General features: G+C 33.1%; 1 protein-coding gene across 23 annotated transcripts in view; it reads right to left on the bottom strand.

Annotated features, from left to right (window-relative positions):
- Positions 1-2,077: 2,077 nt before the first annotated feature.
- The window catches only part of LOC110446328, a 34,728-nt gene continuing 25,524 nt past the window's right edge, over positions 2,078-11,281 (bottom strand). For 7 of the 23 annotated variants that reach the window (XM_021491442.1, XM_021491438.1, XM_021491421.1 and 4 more), the window contains 4 exons: positions 10,369-10,583; positions 7,099-7,198; positions 5,354-5,495; positions 2,078-3,096 (listed from right to left, as the gene is read on the bottom strand). In XM_021491442.1, the coding sequence (XP_021347117.1) occupies positions 5,376-5,495; positions 7,099-7,198; positions 10,369-10,583 (435 nt within the window). In that variant the 3' untranslated portion in view covers positions 2,078-3,096; positions 5,354-5,375. Of the gene's footprint in view, positions 3,097-5,339; positions 5,496-5,827; positions 5,902-7,098; positions 7,199-10,368; positions 10,584-11,281 lie in introns of all 23 variants that reach the window. The other 16 variants (XR_002462450.1, XR_002462451.1, XM_021491422.1 and 13 more) reach the window with 16 other exon arrangements.

Here is an 11,281-nt window from a genome sequence, read left to right as displayed (position 1 = left end):
TATCTTATAAACTACATTGTTAACTGACACGTCAGCAGTTTATCTTATAAACTATATTGTCAACTGACACGTCAGCAGTGTATCTTATAAACTACACTGTTAACTGACACGTCAGCAGTGTATCTTATAAACTGCACTGTCAACTGACACGTCAGCAGTGTATCTTATAAACTACACTGTTAACTGACACGTCAGCAGTTTATCTTATAAACTACACTGTTAACTGATACGTCAGCAGTTTATCTTATGAACTGCATTGTCAGCTGGCACGTTAGCAGTGTATCTTATGAACTAAATTGTCTCTATACAAGACAGTGGTGTATTTAATGAACTATATTGTCATCATACAAGTCGGCGGTGCATCTAATAAACTTCATTGTCATTTGATTAGGCAGCAGTGTGTCTAATGAAGTACATTTTCATCAGACAAGTAAGCAGTATTTCTAATAATTTAAATTGTCATTCAACAAGTCAGCAGTATATTTAATTATTGCATTGTCATCTTACAAGGCAGCAGTGTATCTCATGAACTACTGTGTCATCTATGCATTTAATGGACTACCATGTTATAAAGTTAAAACAAAAATGTATTTTAATCTGTCTGACAATATAAGTGGAAAGCGATACGGATTTATTAGAACGACATCATAACGAGAGGACAAAAGAGTATACTAAGGTGGCAGAACTTCTTTGGAATTGTTTATTTGTACTTGGCAGTACTTTTGTTTCTAAGGTCTCCGATGTTTGCCGTTACCTTGATAGACAAAGTGACATCTTTTGGGTAGTGTCATGGTTCAAAATGTACATATATTTAGTTTACTCATCGGAGACCTAGGAAACAAAGGAACTGCCTAGTATAAATATATATATTGTAAACGGTATGGCTTTAACAATTAGTTACTAGTTATTTAGTTTCTCTTTATTTAGTTTGACATTAACCACCACATCTCTAAGTGTTGACATTCATAGAATTAAAGGGTTTTATGCATCTCTCCTTCTATCTACCAGTAGTTTAGACCTAATTGGATTTCCAACCTTTTTGCCCTTATCATTGCCGAAGAGTCATAACGAGATGTATCGTGCAGTGTTAATTAATGTTTGGCATACTGTATCTTTTTTCAAATGTTTAATGGTGCAAACATCTAGGTGCGTGTGTTTAACGCTCATCTTCCTTTTATGTTTTCTCGTATATGAAAACCTCCCATTCCTATCCTCTATGTATGTCCCGGCGGTGAACGCTTGCTCGGAAATATTTAGAATCAAAAACATTTTTCGCGGTAACTAGACCCAATTAATTAATACACGTACATATAGCACCTCATATTTTTATCCATTATTGACCGGAAACAAAGTGTTTACAAATTATCGAGAGATTTGCAAATTGGAGACGTGTTTGGTTAATGATTTAGGGTTCCAACATCTAATTGTGCAATTAACCATACAAATACGCTTAAGTTATCCAGTTTCGATGCATTTTAATGTTTCTATTACCGTATGTAGTTTTGATATTAGTAATGTGAATATATTGATGTACCGTATGTAGTTTTGATATTAGTCACGTGAATATATTGATGTACCGTATGTAGTTTTGATATTAGTAACGTGAATATATTGATGTACCGTATGTAGTTTTGATATTTATAACGTGAATATATTGATGTACCGTATGTATTTTTGTTACTTGTAACGTGAATATATTGATGTACCGTATGTAGTTTTGATATTAGTAACGTGAATATATTGATGTACCGTATGTAGTTTTGATATTTGTAACGTGAATATATTGATGTACCGTATGTAGTTTTGAGATTAGTAACGTGAATATATTGATCTACCGTATGTAGTTTTGATATTAGTTACGTGAATATATTGATGTACCGTTTGTAGTTTTGATATTGGTAACGTTATATTATCTTGTGTACTACTATATAAAGATTTGATTTTTTTTAACGTTACAGCATACTCTTAGACATTTGGTATCTGAAAAAGAAACGATTTCACATTATGTGTATAAGTGTTTATTTGAATGTACATGTGTACATGGATGCCGAGAACAAATAAAAAACAACGAAAGTACTTCGAGGGCGTTCACATTTTTTATGTAGCTAAATTAATAATAATGTAAACAATATCATGAAATTACGTACATTTCTCCATTTCTAGAACAAACCGCACCTTAAGCAGGATATACAATTCATATTATGCTGTATATCTTTGATCAGTTAAATTAATAAACACAAAATAGTAAAAGAAACGTAATCTTATTTAAATAATAATAAATTAGTTTTATACCCATACCTATACTGATCTAAACAATGGTTTATGTACATCTGATATTCCTCTTGTATCTCAAATACAAAAATATTGGTGATAACCACGTTCATACCAACGATGCCAACACATAACCATTATTGGTATATAAAATAAATGAGTCTGTTATCATATAAAGTTCAAACAAAAAGACAATGTTGTTTATCACAATGTGGCTTTGTGGCAGTTCAATTCAGGTATAGTAATGAATTGGAGAATTTTACACACAATAATAAAATAAAACTTTGTACACAAACGAGAGGGATAGTAAGCATAATTAATGTACATCTTGCTGATCATTTCCTAAAGCACAGGAACAAGTGAATTCATTGTCAGAAATGATCTGTAGACTTTTCACTGGCTAGGTGGTTTATTAACACACGTTCGACAACTCCTGAATGTTTGTCAATTCCTAAAATATTTTCGATGAATCCATTTCCATCTTTTCGAATCTTGATATTTCTGTTGACGACCGCACCACAACCATTATTGTTGATGATATTAAATAAGTCCCATAATTCATTGTGAAAGACTATGCCTTGCTCACAAGTAGCTCCCGTAGACTGATATGATTGGCAGCTTGACTCCTCGCGGATCCCGTGTCTGCTTCATGCAGACATTATGTACCAATCACTGTACCGCGTTGTAGTTCGACCCATTTAAAGCGCATCAAAAAGAAAAGGTATGAAAATATTTCAGAATTATGTCTGTGTAGCCTCGAGACCATTTTCAAAGAGAAACGCCAGCAACATCGACTCTCAAGAATTTATCATCCGAACTCTAGTCCTGAAAATAATACAAAAAAATATTTTGTTAGTCCATGTCACACTACAGAGTCAAAATGGAGTCTATGAAGTCCCGTAAACGTACTAATTAGTGTGGAATCTTACTTAAGCAGCCGTTGCTATGGTAGCCGTCAAACAAGTGTATCTACACTTTCTAAAACATAGCTAAATTTGAAATATAAAGTCAACATTGTATATAGAAAATTTCGTTGCGTTACATCAGTGCTTAAATATCCAAATTTGTAATTAAACTGGGGCACTTTGACTTTATTTCCCGTAGTAAGTGCGAGATATGCTGATACAAGATTAACACTTCATTAGGTATGTTTACTGTATACATGTATATTCTACTGAAACTAAGATAAGGTTTGCTACTATTATAGAAAAAAATACATACTAGTTATATTACACGTACGATCTTTTCTCGATTAATTCTTGAAGTTTCTCTTTTTAACCAATGAAATATTCAAATTCAAATTTACACTGAAAACATAACAGCTTACACAATAAAATGATTAACATTTGTTTTCATTTTCTTATATTTTGCAATATTTAATAGGACTATATTTCTTATTCTACTGTCTCATACAAAATAGGACAATTCACGGAATGACGAAAAAGAAGAAAAGTAGTTCATACTTACGGTTTTAACACGCTAGGATAGTATAGAACGAAAACAACAACTATTCATGCAGGACAACGACGAATCATTCACCAATGTCGGAGAAACATTATCAAAACATCGAAATCTACGAAAATCTAAATAAACTTGTTTCTAGGAATCTATAATTCCAAATTAGCAATAATGTTAAGAATATTAGGTGCATCATTACATTGTGTATATATAGATAGAGAATGTTAGACAAAGCGTTATTTTAGTAGTAGTTGCTACGACATCAAGTGAATGATAACTACTGCGTTATGTACATTGTATAAACGTAACACAGCACGAGCATATCTATATATAGCTGACAAACATGGAAGGCTACTAACACTAATCTACGGTGCATAGAGGATGGTACTGCAGGAGAGAAGTGTTTCGAGTTAAGGAAAAAAATAAAACAAATCCGCGCCAATACCCGGCAACACCAGAGGTGGTGGACAGATGCTGCGGGTTATCTTCGGCTGCTATCCCTGGAGTTAGGGACGTAACTACGGTCAAGTTGGTCGTGCATGGAAAGTGTGGATAAATTGTAATGGGATTCAGTTGTCATACTTAGTGGTAAACGGATCTGTAGTTATTTTAGAGCACGCAAGATTTTAGTTTTTGCATAGGTATTCATGTTGTTGAAACTCCATTTCTGTATGAAAAGAAGATTATGTCTTGCCAGTATTTCTAATGGAAATAAATTTATTTTTGCTATATTTGATATCAAAGTAAGTCAAAAAAGAATATATTCGAATTAGTCATACTTCTATTTGATGCATTCCTTTTGCAAATCGAAAAGGATTTTAGGGCATTTTGAATTTAGGATGATCTTATCTAAGTAAATGCATACCGACTTTGATGAAAAATAAAATTAATAAACATTTTCTCCAGACAGCGATCAGAAATGAAGTCATCATCAACAAAAGGTGTATGCATAAGGTTGTGGCATCGACGCAGATTAAAAGACAGCTTCGGAGAGTTGGATTGTGAGTATATTGAGGACGACGTCATCATATGCATCATCCGGTTTATAGGTAAAAAGTGACGTTCACACCATACTGTTACCCGTGTAGATTATTAGGAGTATGGATATACACTGCTAGAGTAGGCTCTTACACGATGCATAGTAATGTATCTAGTACTTGTTCCCTTCATTGTAATGGTTTTTTTAGTAAGTATACTGAAAATTGCTTAAATCTCGCTGTGAACCACGTATTCGCGAGAATTACAGTTCCCGAAGTATACAACAGTATGGAAGGTACTATTCGTGGGATGCTTGACTTCAGTATTGTCGATCTTCTCAAATTAACATGAAAATATTTATCTGGCGAAAGAAAAGCGATTAACAGTATACGTTGAATATCATAACTTTTCTTGTGGATAGTTAATATCTTAATTTTTTAAATTATAATATTATTAATTAAATATCAGCATTAGTTAACTTATTCAATTTGTAAATTTCAATATATAATAAATATATTTCATGTATTGGAAACATGTGATCCAATTATAAAATATATGTATTTTGTGTAGAGTATTAGAAGGGAACAAACACGGATATCTACTCTAGATCCTGTGGTATTATCCATACCTACCCTCCCATTTGTACCTAAGATTGACCTCCAGTTGTACTAAAGGACTGAGGCAGCCCTCTTGTTCTTGCGAATCACGCTTCGTACACGTCTACGTACGTCAGACATTGGGGGAAATTCGCTGTCATCTCGATGATACTGGATGGCAGGGTTAAAACTCTGATATTGTAAGAAAGTTCGAAAATATACAATAAATTTTATATTATCAATTCATGAAATGATACAGACCTATACTTTACCGAATTGCATATTGATATTTTGTATTTTTGTAGATTACTTTATTGATATTATATTTCATCACATTTCGATGTACCCGGGTAACCTTAACATAGACAAGAAGGGGTTCATAATAGAAGGAAAGGGGAACCAGTATTTACACGGTAGAGTGGTGAAGAAAGGTTCGGAGGAAGAGGGACTCACATCTAATTACACCCAAATCACAGGGAGAGGGACACGAAGTGCATACGGTAGATTTTGGTCTTAGATCTTACAATACACGTTCCCCTCTGATGCGCGCATTTTCGGATTATCAGAGGTCATCAAGGTCAATCTCAACCATAGTTAGCTACATTGGTCAGATGTAAAAAAAAATGTATAAGAATTCAGGATACATTTAAAAAAAAATACAATGCTGCTTTTAAAAGCTCTGTGAGGTAGATATGTATATGTGACATCATGATTTAATACCCACACATTTATTATATTAGTGACGCTATATATTTTGATAACTATATGTTAGTGATGTCATTTCTTGACATCCGATCAATCAACAGGATATTTTGGGACTAGGAAGGAATTTTGGGATAATGAGAAACAATCTATTGCAGATGATATACGAAAGCACTTGATACATTCTGTCCATGTTTGCCATTTTATGCGTGTTTTGAGACAATGTATACCTGAAATGACTTCTTATCAATTGACCGAAGGGTGACATTGCTGTTTATCACATGTATCGCAGATGCCATACATATAAAACAGGTACACTTACGCCACACGCGCGACATCTGGTGACAAATATACACACATCACAGTACATACATCCTTATCCCTGTCCTGAAACTATAACGGGGACCCAACACATGCATGGCACAATTCTCATTAACATAGACTGTAATTGAGCAATGCTGCGTTTCATTGTTTTCATATATCTAGTTTTCTTGCAGTTAACTATGTTTATATACAGTGTATACGCAAATAACAAAAATAAAGCGGTGTATTAAAAAGCTTTCAATACCAGATATTATATTCAGATGTTAGAATCGAAAATATCTATTTAACGTTAAACCATTAGAAATATTACGTTGCATAAATAGAAATCAATTAATTTAATAATGTCCAGATAAATTCAATAATGTCTTCGTTTGTTTTCTTTTTTTAATTGAAAAATTACAAGAAAAAAATCTTCACACAGCCAAGTGATATTTTATCCGTTGCCAAACAACTCTGTAACTTGGATTATTCGATCTTTATTGTGATGTAGATTGGTTGATGTATCCAATTTAATCACTCTGTGCATGTTTTGTGTCGTAAACTATGATCTGGTTTTCAAAATATATTATCGAACGAAAACTGCTTGGACTAAATGGCCGAACAGATTATTATGTGTAACAGGAGTTTGATACAAATAAAAACTGATTCGCATTGAAAAAAATCGTTACAACAGATAGTGAGATTCTCGTTAAAATAAAATTTGTCCCTGAGGCGGCGACGAAGCAGCACTATGGTTATGACGACATCTGCACAAGAAGCAAGCACTTACGACAGGCGGCGGACGTACAGAAGTTGCTCGTACCGAAGTAGAAATTTCCCTATGTTCAGTTGATGACGACGTAACGCTTTCTCCAGTTGCCCTGAAAAGACTTTAGGTCAGAAAAAGACAAAGAGAATGGTTCGTTAGTACAGAGCAACACAGCAAACAGTGGCATTCAGTGGCAACCAGAGATCTTCCTTTTGTGTCACAATGGCGATTATCTCCGCGAGACATTTCTCTTAATTTGGAGAGGCAAGAAACGAAGCCCGAAGCAAACCATTGTAAAGCTTCATTCCCAGCCGTGCAGAGATATAGGTATGAGAGCTTAGCCAGTGTCAGATAAGGACAGATGCTCGGATGCTGGTATAGCGAGGAACGTGAAAACTTGGAATAGGATTGACAGGACATTTGGACAATACAGGACAATTAAAATTAACAAACAAAGCGATATCGATTTCTTTTCCTTATAAAACACATTTTGTTTCATTTATATTTATCGATATACAGAACATAGTTTGTTTCTAATATAAGCATTGAATACACTGTTTGCATTATCTGATATAAAGACTTTATTTTGGCATCAAATTAAATTTCACTTATATTGTAATGTAAAATCCCTCCACTAATAATAAACAATGTCACATTGTTATGGTTGAACGCCTAGAACTGGATCTAGGACAATATGGTTGCACTTGGTACTACGATTGTTTTCTAAAATTTCTACAAGAAATTATCGCTTTGATTACTACTTGTCCTATTTCTCATAGCAAGTCATTAACGGCAACCGTTATGTTATATTTCCAGACTTTTCATTTAAGACCTTATGTTAGATATATTGCTAGAAATAAAATTGAAAAAAAACCTATAAAAAACCAACATTAAAAACTTATTGTCTGGACTACAACATTGCGACAGGTGCGATGAGAAATGGATTTAGGTGAAACACATTAACGTGAGGGAGCCCATCAGGCGACACAAACCCCCGTCTTACACGTGACCTGTTTAATGACTTTTTGCTTAAACATACAACAAGAAAGCGATAAATTCAACAAACAATATTGACTTTCTCCATCTGTGGAATAATCTTAACGTAAACATTCGTTTGTAACTTTTTTATGTATTGAAATACTGTCGTAGAGTAGATTGGTTTGGTGGTATTATTACTAATACATAAACCTTTATATGAGGAATCTATTTGAATCAATCCCGTAATGCTGAAGAATTATTTTGAACTTGTAATCGAAACATTATTTGAATTGTTTTAAACAATAAACGTGAAATATTAGACAGCTAACAATTACCAAGATGTTGATGTTTCAACAAATATTATGCTCATTAGTTTTGTTGCCACTCTCTTGTTTTGTTTACACTCTGTTTACACTCTGTTTACACTCTGTAAATAAGAATACATGTACCTGCATGTACAGTGTCAAACTTTGGGTACCGTCACGTTATAGGTTGAAAGTGCAGTTAAATGTGTCATAAACACTACAAAAAATGAGATTAATCTGTGGAAGAATTAGAAATGATGGGAATTCCTTGCTATTCTTTCGTCTTTCTTTGAACAAAAACATGCAGCTTTAAATATGGACTTAACATGTAAGCTTCATAAACAATATAATAATCAATATAAACATGAACAAAAAAGTTTATAAATTTGACCATACTTTATCATGGTAATAAGTTTCTTTTCTTATAAATATTTTGATTATACATTTCGTATTTAATCAATAATTTAAACAATCCGGCTTATATGTAAAACATTAAATACAAGTGATGAATAACATTTATTATGTGTCCAGAAGAAAGAGGAAACAACATATGATGATAAGGAAAAACAAAAAAACAGTTTATGTGCAAGAATGAAACAAAATTTCTGAAAATAAGAAATAAAGTAAAACTGATTGACGTCATTTTTCTGTAACTACATCTTTCAACACGTGAAATAAAGAAAACTGAAAAGAGGAAATTCATGCATAAAACTTTAATGTGCATATAGAACATTCCATATAGAACATTCCATTTCGATGCTAATCTACAGATGAGATGAGGAAAGGATGTGATGTTTTGTGGTGTTGATAATGCATGTGGGAAGGTAAAGACGTTTCTTCACAAAATAGGAAAAACTAGGAGTACGTCTTGTCCAGGTTTGTTTTAAATGTTAGAGGCGCACCTGTTACCAAAGTCTTATTTTAGCATCTTTGTAGTTCAAAAGTTCAGCTTCTTTCAAGCTTTATATTGGTTGAAATTTGTCTTTTGTCATTAAGATGATTTTTTTCCCGGAACGTTTTAATACATTAACAGACGATGGCATCCGGAATAATATTACAACTATTCCAATTTAGCATTAAAATTTACTTTGTCGAGTATATTGCGTTTCACATTTCGCGAATATTCAACGATTTTTTCTTTCAACTACTTTTATATTCATCTTATTTTTCCAATTCACACAAGTCTTTGGCAACATATTTTAATTGGATAAGGGTTGCGTCGTTATTACTAGAAACTTTCGAAAGATTGAAATAAAACTAATTGATTGAAATAAAACTATTATTAGAATATGTGCAATAATTCAAACGCTCATGTTGATGATTTGATATCTACACAAAGCATATAGATAACTAAGGATATTTTTTGCGTTCGTATTTTATCATTAATTAAAAAAAATCAATCGAAAGTTTCACTTGGATATGTTTGTTAATTGCTGGTTAGCAATGCATGCGTACATACACAAGGGATGCTGCAACAAAGCGGTCTCTGAATCCACTGTTGAAGGTAACATTGATTTTCCCATTAAACATTTCTTAATTTAGTTTATTGTAATAACATTTAAGGCATATGCAGAGAAGCGTCAAAACAAGTATTTTTGTATCCTGAAGAAATGTCAAGTAGTTGTGGTACGTTCGGGCCTTTTCCTTTTTATTTTTTCTTCATTGTCTGTCTCTGAATTACGTCTGAGATAGTATTAATATTAATCCCACGTTTTAAAAAGCGTTGCTGTTTTGGTTCTAAGAAGTCAGTAAATATTAATTATACTCTCTTCAATAGTGGAATTCTATTTTGTTTTTTAAAATATCAGGTTAGTAATTAACAAACATATCTACTTATATGTGTATAGTATAGTAGTACATTAGATACTAGTGCTAATTTGATAATAACCACTCCTGTTTAATGGCAAGTTAGAGCCGGTCTAGATACATATTTGTAGCGCGAAATATCTTAGTCAATCCATGCACTGCATTCGTCCCGGTGAGGCAGGCATGTGGTTCCGCCACTTACGAGGGGTTTCTCTGCTCCATATCCACGTACAAATTCATAATTTTACTCTTTACGTCCTCGGTTTCGGGTTTCAAATCTGGCTCTAGGTACCTGTCCATTAGCTGGCGATGTTTGTCCATCCTGCATTGGACATCTTTCATTTGTTTTCTCACGGCTTCATACGTTTTCGGCATTTGGATGACGTCCTCCGGGTCCACGCGTGAATCAATACGATACTGGAATCACAGCAACAGCAACTTGCTAGTCACAGATTTTAATCCTCAAATATTTCAACGTTTACCCAGATTATAACAAAACTCATTAGAGTAATACATTGTTACAAGAGACGTTACTTTCCTGTCATGCTGAGATGTAAACGTGGTCAGTTGTTAAGGTCTAGTTAGGAATCGAGTATTAAGGTAGACAGGGATTATACATTCAACTTTAAGACAGGAAATATATTTTCGGTTATACATGATTAATTCTTTAGTTTTATTTCTAGGTATTTGTTTTAATTGTCAGGAAATATTCAAAATGTCAAAATCATATTCTTCAACGATATTTGTAACGAATTATACACATTTTATATTATTGGTATTACGCTAAAAATATTTTGTAATAGACAACAAATATAACACCATATATTTTTAACAAACATGTGCAATTCTTTCCTTTGGTAATGAACACAATTTATACTCTAAATATTCTTCTCGTCAAAATTATAAGAAATAATGAGGTAAACAATCGCGCAAAACCGTACATGTTATAAACCATCAATTTAGTTTTAACTGACGTTCTTTTTTGTCGGTTCTAGAAAAAAGAGTATTGCTGTTACCGATAATTTTGTACGGACACGAAAAAGAATTTTCGACAATTACACCAGAAAGAAGTGCATTGGACAAAAATACAATCACATTAAATCACCAAAAAATAG

This window comes from Mizuhopecten yessoensis, unplaced genomic scaffold (genome assembly GCF_002113885.1).
Source record: "Mizuhopecten yessoensis strain PY_sf001 unplaced genomic scaffold, ASM211388v2 scaffold2671, whole genome shotgun sequence".
NCBI lineage: Eukaryota > Metazoa > Mollusca > Bivalvia > Pectinida > Pectinidae > Mizuhopecten > Mizuhopecten yessoensis.
The sequence above is the reverse complement of the archived record's forward strand: the minus strand, read 5'-3'. Positions and strand labels throughout refer to the sequence as shown.